General features: G+C 43.2%; 1 protein-coding gene across 1 annotated transcript; it reads right to left on the bottom strand.

The window, feature by feature from the left end:
• Positions 1–2565: 2565 nt before the first annotated feature.
• LOC121878711 (serine/arginine repetitive matrix protein 1-like) lies at positions 2566–11257 on the bottom strand (the record flags this gene model as incomplete). Its single annotated transcript, XM_042385060.1, has 5 exons — positions 10144–11257; positions 3667–3973; positions 3263–3409; positions 2867–3063; positions 2566–2725 (listed from the first exon to the last, which is right to left on the bottom strand). Coding segments are annotated over exons 1-5 (1925 nt in total), but the record flags the coding sequence as incomplete, so codon positions are not given.
• Positions 11258–21116: the final 9859 nt, after the last annotated feature.

The following is a 21116-nucleotide window of genomic DNA, read 5'->3' as shown; positions in this document are numbered from 1 at the left end:
GGTATCAGAACTTGTACATATAACTTGTGTACATGGTGAGGACTGTGTGTTACGTCATATAGGTAGGTGACTTGGACTTATTCACCGATCACAAAGGTCATTGTTACCTTCTAGTGAGGAAAATGCCATTTATTTTTGGAATTAACACACAAAAGTGTATAATAATATAAAGTGCTTTGCCTAATACTGGTTTTATCCGGTGTTGCAAGAATATTTTGTGATAATAATGTTGAACTTTTACCTCACATGTACGCAGGGGTGAAGATGGCCTGTCGTTCTGTTTTGTCTCATGGTTATCTGAAAATGATAAAATAATTTACTACAATAATAATATAATTGACAATAAAAAATAGTAATAATAATAATAGTAGTATATCAGTAATGCAGCAATATGGAACTATTCCATCCAAAGTTACTGCTGTACTAAACCTACATAATAGAAGAGTTTACAATGTTATATCGCACTGTACCTAATTAATGCATAATCAGCAATAATATAATATATTCGAAGGTATTACAGTAAAAAAACCTCGATTAATCTGACCTCGATTGAGTGCTCTTGGAATGCTCTTCTCGCTCAAATCATTCTGATGGTTAGCCTCTTGACTTTGAAGTCTTGATAATAGAGCTCCATCACACTAGTGTCGCCCACACAGCTGAGGTAATTCCTTGGCTTGTATCGATCCACCTGGCGAAGCGGTCATGCAATATTCCCTGATATGACGTCACCAGGCATATGGATTTCCTGGGGTCCACCTCCAAACATCTGTCTTCTATTTGTGGCTTGACTGTTAATTGCTGACTTTGTGGATTGGACTTGTTAAAAGTCTCCATGGGTTAACTGTTGGCTATCTTGATAACTTGTTTTGTATACACTCTACACCACCTCTCATACACTTTCTCCAACCTCCTTACATTCTCATCCCTGCACCACCTCTCCCTCATCACTGCTTGTTTGTAGGATTAATTGCCTTGTTATCGAGTGCTACCAACAGCCCACCAGGTTTATTTTGTCTATCTTTCTTCCTCTCTAAAGATTAACCAACTCCCTTACTTTATTTTCTTACCTTTGAGATTATCTGCCGTAACACTAACCAATATGAACCTGACAAATTTAATGTTTATTCCTACCCTACCTGCTTCGGTATATAGGCTCACTATAACCAGACCACAGCTTATTGGACCATGAAAAACAGATCAAATAATGCTTTGAGTGTTGTGATTCGCTCGAGTAAGACGCTTGATTAACACACTCAGAACTCTGAACTTGAAGATGTATAATCTGGTGTTGGGAATATGATGTACATGGTGGATACTCATGTACAGCTGTATGTGCGGTATAATCTGGTGTGATTAAGTTGGTGGTTTGGTTGTGGTATATTTTTGCACTTGGTACTAGTACAGGTTTTGTGGTTAGTGGTGTTTTGATGATAGGTTGGTGGTGTGGAGGGGGGAATGTGGGTGATGGTGGTAGGTGGTGGTGTATGGTGTGGAGGTGGGGTGTGGTGGTGGGAGGTAGTGGTGGTGGTTGGGTGTAGGGTGTGGGTGGTGGTGGGAGGTAGGTGTGGGTGGGTGGTGGAGGTAGGGTGGTGGTGATGGTTATAGGTGTGGTGAGGTCACGTGCTGAGTGTGTCGTGTTTGTGGTGGAGACACAGAACACTTGGGATTCCCTGGTAAGCAAGGCCTCCCTAATCTTGTTAAGGTCGCAGACGGGTTAGTTAACTCTCCTCGTTACTTTGTATTTATTATTTTTTTTTTACATAATTGTTTTGTTATTGCGCTGTTGTTATTTTTTGTTTATTAGTTATAATAGATGTATTATGTTTTTTTGGGTTATTTGTTTTATTTATATTATAATGTGAGGTAGTAGGAGGTACTACTGCCTGGGATATTGGCAATTAATGTGTAGATCTGCTGCCATATGTGACCAAGTCCCAGGTTGATGATCTGACTTTCTGTTCATTTACACACAATTGTAGGGTCTCAATTGTTTCTATTACATGACAAACAACATACATATAAAGTATTATTTGATTTTTGCCCCCGGGCCCTGATGTGGTTCAGTGACCTGTGCCCGGTGGGCTAATTCCCGTAAAAAAAAAAAAAAAAAAAAAAAAAATATATATATATATATATATATATATATATATATATATATATATATATATATATATATATATATATATATATATATATATATATATATATATATATATATATATATATATATATATATATATATATATATATATATATATATATCTGATGTTGTGTTGAGGAGTAGTGCATGGGTAAACATCCTGTGTAATTTATAAGCTTCACAGAGAGCATATATGTTACTGCAGGTAAATATGGGGTGAAATTTATTGATAAGCTTCTGGAGAATTTTGCCAGGTTAAATAGTAAGATACTTGGCACGTGTTGTGGTGTGGCGTCCCTGGGTCAGTGAAGATGTGTAATTGAAGGATCTTTAGGTATACTGTGTGTGGTGTGAACACATGTGTTTACTTTCTATTGTACAGTAACCAGAGAGTGGTGTGTATATTGTGGACCTTAGGGGCACACCTTGTGCAGGGGGGCACACTTGGCAGGGGGCACACCTTGGGCAGGGGGGGCACACTTGTGCAGGGGGGGCACACCTGGGCAGGGGGCACTTGGGTATGGGGCACACCTCGGGCAGGGAACACACCTTGTGCAGGAACACAATTTGTGGTGGGGAACACACCTGGGTATGGAACATAATTTTAGTGGTAAAAATTTTTTGTGTAGGGAATACACTTGGGGATGGAACACACTTTGGGTATGGAAATTACACTTGGGTAGGGGGCACACTGGGCAGGGGGGCACACTGGGCAGGGGAACACACCTTGTGCAGGGAACACACTTGGGTATGGGAATACACTTGGGAGGGGGGCACACTCGGGCAGGGGGGCACTGGGCAGGGGGGCACACTTGTGGGCACACTTGTAGGGAACACACTCTTGGGCATGGAACACACCTTGGGCAGGGGGGCACACTCTGGGCAGGGGCACACTCTGTAGGGAACACTTGGTAGGAACACACCTTGGCAGGGAACACATTTTGGGCATGGAACACACTTTGGGTAGGGGGCACCTTTGTGCAGGGAATACACTTTTGCAGGGAACACACTGTGCAGGAACACACCAGTAGGGAACACACCTTGTGCAGGGAATACACTTTGGCAGGGAACACACTCAGGGAAACACCTTGTGCAGGGAACACACCTTGGCAGGGAACACACCTTGGGTATAACACTCTTGGGCAGGGGGCACACTCGGGCAGGGGGGGCACACCAGTGGGGCACCCTGCAGGGGGGCACACCTTGTGCAGGGACACACCTTGCAGGGGGCACACCTGGGCAGGGGGGCACACCTTGTTGTGAACACACCTTGTGCAGGGGAACACACTCAGTAGGGAAATACACTTTGTGTAGGGGAATACACCTTGGGTATGGGAAAACACACCTGGGCAGGGGGGGGCACACCTCGGGCAGGGGGCACACTGGCAGGGGGGCACACTTCAGGCAGGGGGCACACCTTGGGCAGGGGGGCACACTTGGGCAGGGAACACACCTCAGGCAGGGGGGCACACTTTTGGGCACGGGGGCACACCTTGGGAGGGAACACACCTCAGGCAGGGGCACACCTTGGGCAGGGGGGCACACTTGGGCAGGAACACACCTTGGGCATGGGAACACACCTGGGCAGGGGCACACCTCGGCAGGGGGGCACCTTGGGCAGGGGGGCACACTGGGCAGGGAACACACCCAGGTAGGGGGGCACACCTTTGGGCAGGGGGCACACCTGGGCAGGAACACACCTCAGGCAGGGGCACACCTTGGGTAGGGGGCACACCTTGGGCAGGAACACACCCAGAGGAGGGAGACCACTATCAACGGCTCTTGCTGATGCCGACACAATACTACTTGTTCTCATCTCACCAGTCATATCAGCTACTGAAGTAATTATTTTACCTTTGTAGATTTGAGATTGCCCCAACTTATGCCTTCAAGCTTTGTGTGTGTTTGTTACCAGCCAATACGGCAAAATATAGCTACTAACCACATCCCTTTCTCCCCCTCTTTCCTCCCCCCTTTCCTCCCTGAGACATGGGTGAAGAATCTACAAGATCCTTCTCTCAGCCTTCTCACCGGAGATTATTTGGTCAATGTCAGGACAAAATTTCCTTTGTTTGGGAGTGCGGATATGAGGCGTCAGGCTTATGGGGAACCTGTGTGTGTGTGTGTGAGAGAGAGAGAGAGAGAGAGATTTTTATTGCTTGCATATACCGTGACGTGTATGTCATTGTGTGTGTGTGCAATATACACACTCATGGGTGTGGTATAAACCCTGTGTATGGTCGATATAAATATGAGTTTTGTGGGTGGTGGGGTATAGTGTAACCTGTATGTTTATTGACTTCGCCACTGTTGATATACATTTATAATCTCAGTCAACATGGATTCTTCTTGTCTCTACTCTCTCTTCCTCTCTTCCCTCCCACCTCCTCCCCACCCCTCTTTCTCCTTTCTCATTCCTTCCCTTTCCCTCCTTCCTTCCCTCCCTTCTCTCTTCCCTCTTCCATCTTTTCCTCTTCTTCCTTCTCTCCATCTTTCCTTTCTTCCTTTCTCTCCATCTTTCCTCTTCCCTCCATCTTTCCTCTTCCTCCATCTTTTCCTCTTCCTCTCCATCTTCCTCTTCCCTCCATCTCATTCCGTCCTCCTCCCTTCCCGCTCCCCATCCTCCCTCCTCATGTCTTCACAAACGAAGATAAAATAATCCATCAAACTGTATCTTTGTGAGTCTCCATTATCCATGGTTGTTCCTTTCAAGACATAACTCTATAGAGAGCTGCCCCCACCTCCTCTTTTTTTTTCCCCCGGCAGACCTGTTCTCTGGTTAGTGGAAGGTGGGCTGGGCTGGGAGAGTAGGGGTAGGCTAGGCTAGATTTGGTTATGTAATACTAGTTAGCTGAGATTGGTTTTTTTTTTTTTTTGTTTAAATTATGTAGTATTAGTTATTGATTAGGTTGAGGTTAGGGTTAGTTTTGATAATTTAAAGAAAACAAACATTTGCCTTTCCATATTCACCTTTACCTACATGGATTACCTCTCTCCTTGTCCCCATAACCTGGCTCAAGAGGATGGTCTTATATCTGACAGCACAGATGTGAATGTGGTGGACTCCACACACCAGGTGATGAGATACTGTAAATGTGAACCACGGTGTTATGGGCTGGCAGGCTGGTATCTCTCCCATGCTATTCTTCTCCTTTGTACCGCTTTCTCTCTATTCCTTTTTCATTTCCTCTGTACCTTCCTTCCTCACCCCATCATTACCTCGTCCTCCCTCCCTCCTTCCTTCCAGGAAATCCAAAACATTAAAAATATTCTTTTTTTTCTGCTTGAACATTTTCCCCAGAGCTTGTATTCAGACCCAAGTTTAATCTGTAAATGGAATCACCAGGATTAAGCTTGTAACTCAATCTCTTTGAGATTAACGGCTTGAAGTGGAAATTTCTGCAACCCATCTGATATTGGGCCACTTTTATTTAGGAGATGTGGCTAGTTTCTGTCTGACCTGAATGATGAGGTAAGGTGAGGGTATTCTCTCTCTCTCTGTGTGTGTGTCCTGCTCCTGGCAAGATAACGGTGACAGTGTTATACTCAATAAGAGGAACAATGAAAACCTGATAATTGTGGAAACTTGATAACAAGATAATTGGTGGGAATCGTGATAACAAGATAATTGGTGGGAACGTGATAACAAGATAATTGGGAATGTGATAACAAGATAATTGTGGGAACGTGATAACAAGATAATTTGTGGAACGTGATAAGATAATAGGTGTGAAATGATAATTGTGGAACGTGATACAGAAGTTTATTAGAATACAACAATAGACAATAATAGTATGGGGGAGAAATCGATAATTCATAATAAACCACAAAAATTATTCATGATCGACAAGTGTTAAAATATATAGAGAAGACATAGGCAGGATAACTTGATAAACACAGGATTAGGGATAAACCAGAAAAATATACTGAATTGTAAGAAGGAAGACAGCAAAGAATGATGAACATGGAATGGGAAAAATACAGAATGGTAAGAATATGTCCGAGGCAGGAAATTGTGATAAACAGGAATAACTTGCACAATATAAAATAAATATTGTTTCATCTTCAACTCGAAAACAACAATGAGAATTTAATTAAGAGATGAAAGAACACAAAAATGTAAATTGAAGCAGAATGTTAGATTGTTAATGGACATATGAAAGATTATTGATCCAGAAATTGAGGGTGATAGTAAATTTGGTACGGGTGTGGAAGGGGGGTTGGAATCTCAATCTTCTCTCTCTTCTGGCATAATTTACAGGGATTGGACAAATAAGCTCTATGATTGGCTGTGAATGCCTTTAGGATTGAGAGTTGAATAATTTACGTACTTGTGTGGTTGTTTTTGTTCGTTTGTGTGGTGGTTTTTTTGGTTCGTCTGTGTGGTTGTTTTTGTTCGTCTGTGTGGTTGTTTTTGTTCGTCTGTGTGTGGTTTGTTTTTGTTCGTCTGTGTGGTTGTTTTTTGTTCGTCGTGTGGTTGTTTTGTTCGTCTGTGTGGTTGTTTGTTCTCTGTGTGGTTGTTTTTGTTCGTCTGTGTGGTTGTTTTTGTTCGTTTGTGTGGGTTGTTTTTTGTTCTGTCTGTGTGGTTGTTTTTGTTCGTTTGTGTGGTTGTTTTTTGTTCGTCTGTGTGGTTGTTTTTGTTCGTTTGTGTGGTTGTTTTTGTTCGTCTGTGTGGTTGTTTTTGTTCGTCTGTGTGGTTGTTTTTGTTCGTCTGTGTGGTTGTTTTTTGTTGTGGTTGTTTTTGTTCGTCTGTGTGGTTGTTTTTTGTTCGTCTGTGTGGTTGTTTTTGTTCGTCTGTGTGGTTGTTTTTGTTCGTCTGTGTGGTTGTTTTTGTTCTGGTTCGTGTGGTTGTTTTTGTTCGTCTGTGTGGTTGGTGTGGTTGTTTTTGTTCGTTTGTGTGGTTGTTTTTGTTCGTTTGTGTGGTTGTTTTGTTCGTTTGTGTGGTTGTTTTTGTTCGTCTGTGTGGTTGTTTTGTTCGTCTGTGTGGTTGTTTTTGTTCGTTTGTGTGGTTGTTTTTGTTCGTCTGTGTGGTTGTTTTTGTTCGTTTGTGTGTTTGTTTTGTTCGTCTGTGTGGTTGTTTTTGTTCGTTTGTGTGGTTGTTTTGTTCGTTTGTGTGGTTGTTTTTGTTCGTTTGTGTGGTTGTTTTGGTTTCGTTTGGGTATGGTTTTTGTTCGTCTGTGTGGTTGTTTTGCTTGGTCTTGTGGTTGTTTTGTTCGTCTGTGTGGTTGTTTTGTTCGTTTGTGGTTGTTTTGTTCGTTTGTGTGGTTGTTTTGTTCGTTTGTGTGGTTGTTTTTGTTCGTCTGTGTGGTTGTTTTTTTTGTTCGTTTGTGTGGTTGTTTTTGTTCGTTTGTGTGTTGTTTTTTGTTCGTCTGTGTGGTTGTTTTTGTTCGTTTGTGTGGTTGTTTTTGTTCGTCTGTGTGGTTGTTTTGTTCGTTCTGTGTGGTTGTTTTTGTTCGTCTGTGTGGTTGTTTTTGTTCGTTTGTGGTTGGTTTTTTGTTCGTTCTGTGTTGTTTTTGTTCGTTTGTGTGGTTGTTTTTGTTCGTTTGTGTGGTTGTTTTTGTTCGTTTGTGTGGTTGTTTTGTTCGTCTGGTGGTTGTTTTGTTTCGTTTGTGGTTGTTTTTGGTTCGTTTGTGTGGTTGTTTTGTTCGTTTGTGTGGTTGTTTTTGTTCGTCTGTGGTTGGTTTTGTTCGTCTGTGTGGTTGTTTTTTGTTCGTTTGTGTGGTTGTTTTTGTTCGTCTGTGTGGTTGTTTTTGTTCGTTTGTGGTTGTTTTTGTTCGTTTGTGTGGTTGTTTTGTTCGTTTGTGTGGTTGTTTTGTTCGTCTGTGTGGTTGTTTTGTTCGTTTGTGTGGTTGTTTTGTTCGTTTGTGTGGTTGTTTTTTTGTTCGTCTGTGTGGTTGTTTTTTGTTCGTTTGTGGTTGTTTGTTTTGTTCGTTTGTGTGGTTGTTTTTGTTCGTTTGTGTGGTTGTTTTTGTTCTGTCTGTGTGGTGTTTTTGTTCGTTTGTGTGGTTGTTTTTTTTGTTCGTTTGTGTGGTTGTTTTTGAGTTTGTGTGGTTGTTTTTGTTCGTTTGTGTGGTTGTTTTTGTTCGTCTGTGTGGTTGTTTTGTTCGTTTGTGGTTGTTTTTGGTTCGTCTGTGGGTTGCTTGGTTTCGTTTGTGTGGGTTGTTTTGTGTTCGTTTGTGTGGTTGTTTTTGTTCGTTTGTGTGGTTGTTTTTGTTCGTTTGTGTGGTTGTTTTGTTCGTTTGTGTGGTTGTTTTTGTTCGTTTGTGTGGTTGTTTTTGTTCGTTTGTGTGGTTGTTTTTGTTCGTCTGTGTGGTGTTTTTGTTCGTCTGTGTGGTTGTTTTTGTTGTCTTTGGTTGTTTTTTTCTGTCTGTGTGTGGTTGTTTTTTGTCTTGTGTGTTGTTTTGTTCGTTTGTGTGGTTGTTTTTTGTTCGTTTGTGTGGTTGTTTTTGTTCGTCTGGTGGTTGTTTTTGTTCGTTTGTGTGGTTGTTTTTGTTCGTTTGTGGTTGTTTTGTTCGTCTGTGTGGTTGTTTTTGTTCCGTTTGTGTGGTTGTTTTTGTTCGTCTGTGTGGGTTGTTTTTGTTCGTTTGTGTGGTTGTTTTTTGTTCGTTTGTGTGGTTGTTTTTGTTCGTTTGTGTGGTTGTTTTTGTCCGTTTGTGGTTGTTTTCGTCTGTCGTGGTTGTTTTTGTTCGTTTGTGTGGTTGTTTTTGGTTCGTTTTGTGTGGTTGTTTTTGTTCGTTTGTGGTTGTTTTGTTCGTTTGTGTGGTTGTTTTTTGTTCGTTTGTGTGGTTGTTTTTGTTCGTTTGGTGTGGTTGTTTTTGTTCGTTTGTGTGGTTGTTTTTTGTTCGTTTGTGTGGTTGTTTTTGTTCGTTTGTGTGTGGGTTGTTTTTGTTCGTCTGTGTGGTTGTTTTGTTCTTCGTCTGTGTGGTTGTTTTTGTTCGTCTGTGTGGTTGTTTTGTTCGTCTGTGTGGTTGTTTTTGTTCGTCTGTGTGTGGTTGTTTTTGTTCGTATGTGTGGTTGTTTTGTTGTACTTATGGTTGTTTTTGTTCCAAGTTGTGGTTGTAGGACCATTGGTTTGTTATTATCATTATTATTATTTAATATAATAAGGCCACAGTGTATTAAAGTATCATAAAAATTAACCAGGTGTAATGTTGGGTAAATTATTCAGCCGGTTATTGAAAATATTAGTATTCCGGATAATTAATTAACATACATGAATATGTGAGTCTATTTAAAATTATTTATGATATATTAATTGACTTTTATATAACTTCCGAAAGCCATTTGTTTTGCATATTATTAGTAGTAGTAATAGTAGTTATGGTAGTAGTTGTGTGATACTAGTAGTGGTAGTATAGTAATAATAGCAGTCAGTTTACATACATTACATTGATTTATTACAGTTCAGGCTGATGTTGAATGTGTATGTGCGTGTCTTGTGTGTATATCTTGTCTTTGTGTGTGTGTGTTCGCTCTCTGCTCCAGGTGTAGTATAATGAAAACAGAAGATATTAAATTCTCGATAAGATGGAGTAAAATTTAGTCCTGGGGAAATACTTGATCCTGAAGTGACTTGACTGTTGCCTTATGCTTACTGCTGTCTCCCTGCTCCTATCCCTTGACACCTACTACCCATTCTCCCCATCTCCCTTTCGAGTCCTTTCCTTATTCATCTTCCCACTGTCCTCCTTCCCCTGCTTTTTGCCTCCATTGCATGTCTCATTCTTCTCCCCTACCTGACTCTTTCTTTTTTCCTCTGCCCTACCATGCCTCTCTCTACTTTCATTTAATCTCCTTTTTCACTGGTCTCTCCGTCTTCTATCGACCCCTCATTTAATCTCTTTCCTCCTCATTTCCTCCTCTCTTCGCTTCCTTCCTCCTCCTCAGCCTACAAACGGATTTAATCCACACTGATGGAATTCCTCAGAAATTAACTGTAAATATGGTCTTGGTAACACAGATGAGAGAGAGAGAGAGAGAGAGAGAGCATAAGAATGTAATACAACCATCATGTGGCGGTCCTTGTTCTGTGGAGGTCCTTGTCGGTGGCGGCCCCTGTCTGTGAGGTCCTTGTCTGTGGAGGTCTTTGTCTGTGAGGTCCTTGTTTGTGGAGGTTCTTTGTCTGTGGCGGTTGTTGTGGTGGTCCTTTCGGTGGCAGGCCCTCTTGTCGGTGGCAGTCTCTGTTCTGGAGGGTCCTTGTCTGTAGCGGTCCTTGTCGGTGGCGGTTTCTCGGTGGCGGCCCTTGTCTGTGGCGGTTCTGTCGGTGGCAGGCCTTTGTCTGTGGAGGTCCTTGTCGGTGGCAGTCCTTGTCTGTGGAGGTTTTGTCTGTGGCAGTCTTGTCTGTGGAGGTCCTTGTCTGTGGGTCCTTGTCTGTGGAGGTCCTTGTCGGTGGCGGCCCTTGTCTGTGGAGGTCCTCTGTGGAGGTCCTTGTCTGTGGAGGTCTTTGTCTGTGGAGGTTCTTGTCTGTGGCGCCTCTTGTCTGTGGCGGTCCTTGTCGGTGGCGGCCCTTTGTCTGTGGTGGCCCTTGTCTGTGGCAGTCCTTGTCTGTGGGAGGTCGTTGTCGGTGGCAGTCCTTGTCTGTGGAGGTCCTGTCTGTAGCGGTCCTTGTCTGTGGTGGTCCTTGTCGGTGTGCCTTGTCTGTGTTGGCCCTTTGTCTGTGGTGGCCCTTGTCTGTGGAGGTCCTTGTCTGTGGAGGTCTTTGTCTGTGGCGGCCTTGTCTGTGGCGGTCTCTGTCGGTGCGGCCCTTGTCTGGTGGCCCTTGTCTGTGGCAGTCCTTGTTCTAAGAGGTCCCTGTCGGGTCCTTGTCTGTGGAGGTCCTTGTCGGTGGCAGTCCTTGTCTGGAGGTCCTTGTCGCGGCGGTCTTGTTCGTGGAGGTCCTTGTCGGTAGGGTCCTTGTTCAGGTGGCCTCTTGTCTGTGGAGGTCCTTGTCTGTGGAGGTCTTTGTCTGTGGCGGTCCTTGTCTGTAGTCCTTGGTGGCGGCCCTGTCTGTGGTGGCCTTGTCTGTGGAGGTCTTTGTCTGTGGCAGTCCTGTCTGTGAGGTCCTTGGTGGTGCCCTGTCTGTGGAGGTCTTGTCTGTGGCGGTCCTTGTCCGTGATTGCCTCGTTGGAGTCGAGGCATCACACCTGAGATTACAGTATGCTAAACAGCCTCTTAAATATGGTTTAATGGTCGACATAATGAGGTAGGAGGAAGACTTAAGTTATAGTAACAATATTCATGAGGTGAGGCGATGCACTTTAACCGGAAGCTGGCAACTGAGACCTCAGGGTCAGGCTGATTGGTTGGGGATGGAACCTGACGAATCGCTACACTTTAGTAGTTACCGTAATCTATCGGTTATATCTGATATTTTAGGAATAATAACTATTATATGTTGATCTCTGATAATTTCCACACTTGGGAAACATATTTTACTCGATGAGAACACTAACATGAGGAACAGTTCTCACTTGACCTCAGATGCAAGGTGAGTCCAGGTCACCTTTCTTATTGTCACTGTTTCTCCCTTCCCACACCCACCAGCTTTTTCCAGCCTCCTTCAACATTCCTAATTACCTGCTCTTAATTTGCATTAGTAGTTTTATCCCCATCTTTAAGAGTTATTTAGGATTTAACGATCACTCGAATGTTGGTCTATATCCCATCTCACTTTTTAACATGTTATAATATAATTACAGTTTTAACTATCTGTCTGCTTAGATTGGTTTTGGCACATAATGTTAGGTTAAGATAGTTTAAACTTTGGGTTAGCTTTAAGTTGGGTTAGCTTTAAGTTAGGTTAGCATTGGGTTATTGTTAAGTTAGATTGGTTAGGATGTTTCATCTGTCTGGTGAGATAAACTGGGGACTAATCTTTCACGTAAATAAATACTAAATTAAGGACATTATTTTTTTATATATATTGTAATACAAAACAATTAAAAACACCAAAATAATGTAAATAACACCAAAGGGGTTATTGAAATATAGCGTTAATATAGATACGGCGGCAGAGCGTCAACCAGGTTATTTTTAAACACTAAAGGAAGAGATTAAAGGCTTAGCTCTCGACTTTAATGTTGGTATCAGGTTAATGTGAATGATGATTGAGTGTCCAATAGTGGATGGTGTTTTTACTCTTGTGTGTTATGATGATAATGCCACCATCATTAATATATGGTAGGTGTAATTGGGTTAGGTTAGGTATGGTTAGGTTTGGTTTTGTTAAGTTAGGTAAAATTGGGAGAAGTTGGGTTTAAGTTGTATTAATTTAGGTTAGGTTACATAGGGTCTCTTAGAACTGGGGCCATTTAACATCCAACCCCATACAATTACTACAGTTTGTGACTCACAAAATAATGCAAAAATAATGGAATTTCTATGTGAGTTCAGGTGATTGTTTGAAAAAGCCAAGTGTGTTTTGAGTCATCAAACCCTCTCTGTGTGTGTTGGTGGGTGCTAGCTACAGGGTGGTGTGATGTTTCTAGTGTGATTGACAAATTCAGCTACTGCCACCTGCAAACTCTTGTGGTGAAGGGGAGAGCAGAGTGCACAAGTCTCTCCCTGCCGGCAAACAGCCTCTCACCAAGATCCTTCGGTGCCTCCTCGTGGCAACTATTTTGCATTTTAACCAAGGGGTTTTTGTCCTATTTTGTATTAGTGTATTTTACGTCCTTTTTAATTTTAGTTAACCTTTTGCCATTAAATATCTCCGGCGCCATATGACCCAGGCTGTTGTGGCGTTAAGATAATATTCATAATCATTTATTCCTTATTCTGGGGGTTTTGTTCCTGACCCTTGTCACTACACAAAACCGCAGTTGGGGAACCATTGTCAGGTAAACTTTGACTTAGTGGATATCTAACAGTCCTCTGCAATCCTGGTCACCTGAAGGTAGTGTTGAGTCCATTCTTGCTACCAGAACCTGGTGATCAGGACCATGCTGGTGGGTCATTGCACCCCTACTGTCATGGTATCATGAGAATCTCACTACTCGGGCATTAAACATCTGGAGATCGAGCATTATAGTGCCCCCATGGGCATGTAGGAAAAGGAGATCTCTCGCCCAACCAGGAGCTGTCCCCTGGGTCAGGATTGGACTCCACAGCCACTACCAGTGGCACCATCCCTGTCACCACTTATTATCATTGTTTTATAATGGAATTGGAGTTTTCATCAACTAAGACCGACAGCCTTAGGCAGATTATATCTGTGTGTGTGTCTGTCTGTGTGTTTGTGTCTGTCTGTGAGGTGCTCTGTGTATCTGTGTGTGTGTGTGTGTGTGTCTGTGGGGTGCTCTGTGTATCTGTGTGTGTGTGTGTGTGTCTGTGAGGTGCTCTGTGTATCTGTGTGTGTGTGTGTGTCTGTGAGGTGCTCTGTGTATCTGTGTGTGTGTGTGTGTCTGTGAGGTGCTCTGTGTATCTGTGTGTGTGTGTGTGTGTGTCTGTGGGGTGCTCTGTGTATCTGTGTGTGTGTGTGTGTCTGTCTGTGAGTGCTCTGTGTGTCTGTGTGTGTGTGTGTCTGTCTGTGAGGTGCTCTGTGTATCTGTGTGTGTGTGTGTCTGTCTGTGGGGTGCTCTGTGTCTGTGTGTGTGTGTGTCTGTCTGTGAGGTGCTCTGTGTATCTGTGTGTGTGTGTGTCTGTCTGTGGGGTGCTCTGTGTATCTGTGTGTGTGTGTGTCTGTCTGTGAGGTGCTCTGTGTATCTGTGTGTGTGTGTGTGTCTGTCTGTGGTGCTCTGTGTATCTGTGTGTGTGTGTGTGTGTCTGTGAGGTGCTCTGTGTATCTGTGTGTGTGTGTGTGTGTCTGTGGGGTGCTCTGTGTATCTGTGTGTGTGTGTGTCTGTCTGTGAGGTGCTCTGTGTATCTGTGTGTGTGTGTGTGTGTCTGGAGGTGCTCTGTGTATCTGTGTGTGTGTGGGTTATCTGTGTGTGTGTGTCTGTCTGTGTGTGTGTCTGTCTGTGAGGTGCTCTGTGTATCTGTGTGTGTCTGTGTGTGTGTGTGTCTGTCTGTGAGGTGCTCTGTGTATCTGTGTGGGCTATCTGTGTGTGTGTGTGTGTGGGTTATCTGTGTGTGTGTCTGTGAGGTGCTCTGTGTATCTGTGTGTGTGTGGGCGATCTGTGTGTGTGTCTGTGAGGTGCTCTGTGTATCTGTGGGCTATCTGTGTGTGTGTGTGTGTCTGTGAGGTGCTCTGTGTATCTGTGTGTGTGTGGGCGATCTGTGTGTGTGTCTGTCTGTGAGGTGCTCTGTGTATCTTGTGTGTGTGTGTGTGTCTGTGAGGTGCTCTGTGTATCTGTGTGTGTGTGGGCTATCTGTGTGTGTGTGTGTGTGTCTGTGAGGTGCTCTGTGTATCTGTGTGTGTGTGTCTGTCTGTGTGTGTGGGTTATCTGTGTGTGTGTGTCTGTGAGGTGCTCTGTGTATCTGTGTGTGTGTGTCTGTCTGTGTGTGTGGGCTATCTGTGTCTCTGTCTGTGAGGTGCTCTGTGTATCTGTGTGATTCATTAAACAATAATTGACCTTTAAACAACCTAATATTTTGTCAGTAAACACAACTGGTTGGTGTGCAGTGTCTAGGTATGATATAAATATTTAATGGTTTTATCGACTGGGAATATTTTATTGTTTAGGTATGTCAGGTTTAACACGCACACATTCATTCATTTTTCATACTGTATGTAAATAATTTGTTTCATAGAGTAAGACCTTGCATGCATACATAAATACTACATACATCCTCACTAATACAAATGAATATTACAAAGTTGGAGCACAGCACTACCTCTCAGTACACCAGTTAGTGACATATTTATTAACATCCTTGCAGTGGTTCCCACCTTAGGTCGCTGCAGGGTGTCCTCAGTAGGGTTGCAGTGGTACTCAGACAATTTTAAAAACATAGTACTTATCATAAAGTCAAAAACAAAATTTTTTTGCTTAACATTCAAGCTGTATAATATTATATGATGATTTAACCCTTTGATGAGGTGATTTAACCCTCCACTACTCATAGGGTTAAACTAAGGTTTATCATAATTTGCATACAAGTGGAATGTTTTCAACCTACTCTCAGCTCTGCAATTTGGGGGCAGTGTTTATGAGGCAGTGTGAGAAAGATGGTGTTTTATGTTAGGGAATATCGGGATAATGGCCTTAATCCTGAAGCCTATTATTTTGTGTGTGTGTGTATTATTATTATTATTATTATTATTATTATTATTATTATTATTATTATTATTATTATTATTATTGTTGTTGTTGTTGTTGTTGTTGTTGTTGTTGTTGTTGTTGGTATGATTTTATTTGTCTGTAGGAATGGTAAAAGCAGTTTGTGTGTGTGTGCACCATTTCATGAATACCCCTGTACTTATTTTCTGGTTCTTACACACACACACATCTGTACCATTATAAATATACATAATGGTTATGTGTGTGTATGTGTGTTTTATACAGTAGTGTACATGGTTTACAATATATTGATGCATAATTAATTGATACACAGTTTTTGAATGATCATTGCATTAAATTTATTTTTAATTTGGTTTTGGTTAATAGAATTCTGGAGGCCTGAATGACGTTAGTGAGAGTAAAAGCTTTAGGGGTTTGTTGCCGATCAGCTGATTAGTGGCGTAAACAAACCCTTCAGAAAATGGAGCATTGCCCCTATTAATTTTTTTCATGGGTGACCTTATTAATTTCTATTGGAACAGAAAATGGAATGTTTGTGATATTTTATATAGATCACAGTAGAAAATTGTTGCTAAAAATGGTTTTATAACTTAACTCAGTTTGGTTATGACTTAATGTTTTTAATTTTATTTTAAGTTTGATGTAACATATGGATATATTTAGCTATATCATACAGCTCTATGAACGCCTACCATGATTGACTGCCACTGGCTCCTGACTGTAACCTCCTCCTACTAACATGCATCACTTATAAGTGGACAAACCAGCAGCAAAGCGTGATCATATAGTAACCGGGTGTTATTGATCCCCACTGCCTGAAGTCGTACCATCGGCAGTGAGCGGATTTAGGGTTTTATCAGGCTGGTCGTCTAGATAATTGAGCTCTCTCTCTCTCTTCTCGTGTCTAATGTTATAGGAAGGAGAGCTACAGTAAGGGGATCTAAACCCATTAAAGGGGCCACTATGGTCATGAATAGGTTGTGGTCCTAATTATGGTGTTTAAGCCTCTGATGGATGGTGACTTAGGTGTTTCGGGGGGTTAATGGGGTGAGGATGGAGGAGAGAGGGACAGGAAAGAGGAGGGAAGGATGGGAGAGGAGACGAGAGAGAGTGAAAAGGAGGAACTGGAGAGGGGTTCAGTGAAGGGTCTGGAGAAGTGGCGTCTTAAAAGCTTCTGTTGTACTTGACATTTTCATAGTCTCTCTCTCTCTCTCTCTCTCTCTCTCTCTCTCTCTCTCTCAACAGGTAGAAAGATTTACATAGTCTTGTTTGTATTCTTTGAATGTTTCCTATTGGATTTAAATGTGTATATTTCTGTCGCTCTTTCCTGCCTGTATTTCTGTCAGTCTCTTTTTCCTGTCTGTCTATTTCTGTCAGTCTCTCTTCCTGTCTGTCTATTTCTGTCAGTCTCTTTTCCTGTCTGTCTATTTCTGTCAGTCTCTCTTCCTGTCTGTTCTATTTCTGTCGGTCTTTTCTGTCTGTCTATTTCTGTCGTAGTCTCTTTTCCTGTCTGTCTATTTCTGTCAGTCTCTTCCTGTCTGTCTATTTCTGTCAGTCTCTTCCTGTCTTCATGTTTGTATTTCTCTGTGTATGGTCTTTTGGTTGTCCAGGTAGGGTGCAGTCGATAGTTTTACACCTAATACTGGACCCAGTAAACTCCTCAAGTGAAATTAGTTGCACTCGGCTCAAAGGCGACAAGTGAGGCACTAAATTAAAAGCAAATAGCTGCTTACTCCACCAAGTTACTCAGTCAGCCAATCATATCTCAGATCGAAACCCTCTAAGTCCGCTCATTTTGATTGGTTGAGAATTTAACAGGCGTAAAGAAACAGCTGATCTCTTCATCAGGTTCCGGTTCTTGATTAGGTTAGTGATGCATCAATTGCATCTTAGATCTGAAAGGCTGGCATAGGTGATTCTGATTGGCGGAGGTGACCAAGAGCTGGCAGATGGAAGAGTTTCAGGTTTCAGTCAGCTCGTGCTTCACTAACGAATTTGTTGAAATTTATAGACGTGCAAATGTTTTGTTGTTTGAGAAGTCTCTTTTTTTTTTTTTTTTTTTTTTTTTTTTTTTTTTTTTTTTTTTTTTTTTTTTTTTTTTTTTTTTTTTTTTTTTTTTTTTTTTTTTTTTTTTTTTTTTTTTTTTTTTTTTTTTTTTTTTTTTTTTTTTTTTTTTTTTTTTTTTTTTTTTTTTTTTTTTTTTTTTTTTTTTTTTTTTTTTTTTTTTTTTTTTCTCTCTCTCTCTCTCTCTCTCTCTCTCTCTCTCTCTCTCTCTCTCTGAGGTTGGTGAAGGTGTTTTCGACCTCTACCGGAGCTGTAAGAACTCTAATAATCACCCTATTAAACCTATGCACAGAGATGAAGGCAATTAGATGGTGGGAATGAGATAAGCTGGTATAAGGATGGAGGAGGGAGAGAAAATAGAAGTGGGAAGAGCTCCACTATCAGGCCTCAAGCCGTGTTATCTCACACATGATAACGATTTATCACACTCACAAAATTTCCAGAGTTAAAAATATCTCCACCAACGAGGCCATTGACCCACTGTGTGATATAACAGTCAAACATTACATAATTCTGAGGTTTTATGTGACAAATTTACATGGCTTAATTTACATAATTGTGATAATTTACACTACGGATGCCAGTATATAAATCTGGGTTAAATATGGCAGTAATATAATGTATTTATATTTAATATGTCACTGATAGGAATATCTGGTACGTACATGTTTTTGTCTAAAGTTTGTTTATGTCAAGTTCTAAAACACACTAAACTTGATACTGTGTTTTTCTGTGTTTGTAAATGTATTTGTCGTTTATGGGCCGTGTAATGTTGAACTGCCATCCTGTGTCGAGTTCTTTGTGGGGAGGAAGGTGGGTATTGGGGAGGGGTGTGGAGTGGAAGGAGGACGGAGGGAGGAGAAAGGGGGGGGTGGAGGTGAGGAGTATTGGTTGTAGTAAAGTCTTTCCTCTTGATGTGTTTCAATAAAGCATTAAAGGTTTTCAATAAAGTATGAAATAGTACAATAGTGTGGCCAGTGTGTTGAGAGGTGTTCATGTCGTGTCTGTTTGTTGGTGTAAAATGTGTTTGTGCAGTGGATTTGTGTGCGTGTTTGTGTGTGTTTGGCATGTGCGGTGGCAAAAAGGTATGTATCCACTGTGTGTATAAAACTTATCACCACAGACAAACAACACGAGTCGTAATGATCATTTTGAAATTCATTGGACCCATCTGTGTGTAGTATTTGTCCTATACAGTAGCGTCTACAGCCAGAGAGAGAGGAGAGAGAGAGAGAGAGAGAGAGAGAGAGAGAATAATAATGATAGTGAATGAAATGGCATACTTAAATTATCCACCAGACTATGGCTCTTTCCCCCCTGTTCTCTTTCCTTGACATTTTCCCTCCCCCCTCTGAACCTTTTCTCTCCTCCCTTGACCTTTTTTCCTCTTCCTCCTTCTGACTGCCTCCCTCCCCTTCTGGCCTTTTCTCCTCCCTCCCTCCTTAACTTTTTCCCTCCCTCCCTAACCTTTTTTCCTCCCTCTCTCTGACCTTTTTCTCCCTCTCCCCCTCTGACCTTTTTCTCCTCCCTCCCCCTCTGACCTTTTTCCTCCCAACCCCCTGACCTTTTCCTCCTCCTCCTCCTCCTGTTCCCCCCACCTCGTGCTGTATTATGGTAAAATAATCAATATTGATTTCTAGCAATCTAGTGAGGTAGATAAACAAGATTACCATCACATTAGTGTCCCTAAACCCACCTGACAGCTGATGCCTCGTTGATGCCATCCTGATTGATTACCACCACCACCACCATCACCATCACCACCACCACACCACCACCACCACCACCACCCCACCACCACCACACCACCACACCACCACCATCACACCACCAACCACACCACCACCACCACCACCACCACCACCACCACCACCACCATCACCACCACCATCACCACCACCACCACCACCACCATCACCACCACCACACCACCACCACCACCACCACCATCACCACCACCATCACCACCACCACCACCATCACCACCATCACCACCACCACCCCACCACCTACCATCACCACCACCATCACCACCACCACCACCACCTATCACCACCACCATCACCACCACCATCACTCACCCCACCACCACCACCATCACCACCATTTAGTGTCCCCTAAACCCACCTGACAGTTGATGCCTCGTGGATGCCATCCTGATTGATTACCACCACCATCACCACCACCACCACCATCACTCACAACCACCACCATCACCACACCCACCCACACCACACCACCACCATCACCACCACCATCACCACCACCACCTCACCACCACCACCACCACCACTCACCACCACCACACCACCACCACCACCATCACCACCCACCACCACCACACCACCACCACCACCATCCACCATCACCACCACCACCACCACCACCATCACCACCACCACCATCACCACCACCACCACCACCACCACCACCACCACCACCATCACCACCACCATCACCACCACTACCACCATCACCTCACCATCACCACACCACCATCACCACCACCACCACCACCACCACCACCACCATCACCACCATTTAGTGTCCCCTAAACCCACCTGACAGCTGATGCCTGTTGATGCCATCCTGATTGATTACCACCACCACCACCACCACCATCACCACCACCACCACCATCACCACCACCACCATCACCACCACACCACACCTCACCACCACCATCACCACCATCACCACCACCTCACTGATCTCACCACCTCATCACCACCACCACCACCATCACCACATCACCACCATTACTACACCACACACACCATTACTCACACTCCCCAGATTTGATCCCCAACACTTCTTTCTCTCCTCCTCACTCTCTCTCCTCCCTCCCATTTCAGCTGGCGGGGGGGTCATTGGTACAGCTCAGCACAAATGTGGGAGGTTTGAGTGTTCTGGAGGTCATGTGTGTGAGTGTTCTGGGAGGCTTGCGTGTGTGGAGGTGGAGGCTTGGCAGGTGTGTGTGAGTGTTCTGGGAGGCTTCAAGTGTGTGTGAGTGTTCTGGGAGGCTTCAAGTGTGTGTGTGTGAGTGTTCTGGAGGCTTCAAGTGTGTGTGTGAGTGTTCTGGGAGGTTCAAGGTGGTGTGAGTATCGGGAGGCTTCAAGTGTGTGTGAGTGTCTTGGGAGGCTTCAATGTGTGTGTGTGTTCTGGGAGGCTTCAAGTGTGTGTGTGTGTTCTGGGAGGCTTCAAGGAGAGTGAGGGTCCTGGGAGGCTTCAGGTTTGGGGCTTTAGTTAGTTTCTTGAGGAGAGAGAAAGGTGGATGAAAGTGTCATATGTTCCAGAGAGAAGAGAAAGGAAGGTTGGGGATGATGATGATAAAATTTATAGCGATAGAGGAGAAAGGATAGAGAAAATAAGAGTTGAAAAGGGTGGAGAGGAAGTGAGATAAAGAGAAAGGGGAAAAGATGGGTGGAGAGGAAGGAGATAATCATAATGAAATGGCAACTGTTGTTACTGTTGTTCTGTTGGTTAATTAGCGGCTGTTTGGTCAAAAACATCGGTAAGGCTTTATATTCAAGTTGATTCCAGAAGAAGCATGGGTGGGGGTAGGGAGTATAGGGAGTCAAATGGCATTTAGAAGGAGGACAAAGGAAACAGAGGGAGACAAAGGAGCAGAGGGAGACCAGCCAAGAGTGATAAGTGGGCAGAGTTTAAAGCCTCCCACTGGTCTTCCAGCCAGGCGTCTAACTACCCCTGATGGTGATTTCTTTAGCCTCTGGTTCCACATGTCTTACCTC

Source organism: Homarus americanus, unplaced genomic scaffold, assembly GCF_018991925.1.
Source record: "Homarus americanus isolate GMGI-L3 unplaced genomic scaffold, GMGI_Hamer_2.0 scaffold330, whole genome shotgun sequence".
NCBI classification, from domain to species: Eukaryota; Metazoa; Arthropoda; class Malacostraca; order Decapoda; family Nephropidae; genus Homarus; species Homarus americanus.
The sequence above is the reverse complement of the archived record's forward strand: the minus strand, read 5'-3'. Positions and strand labels throughout refer to the sequence as shown.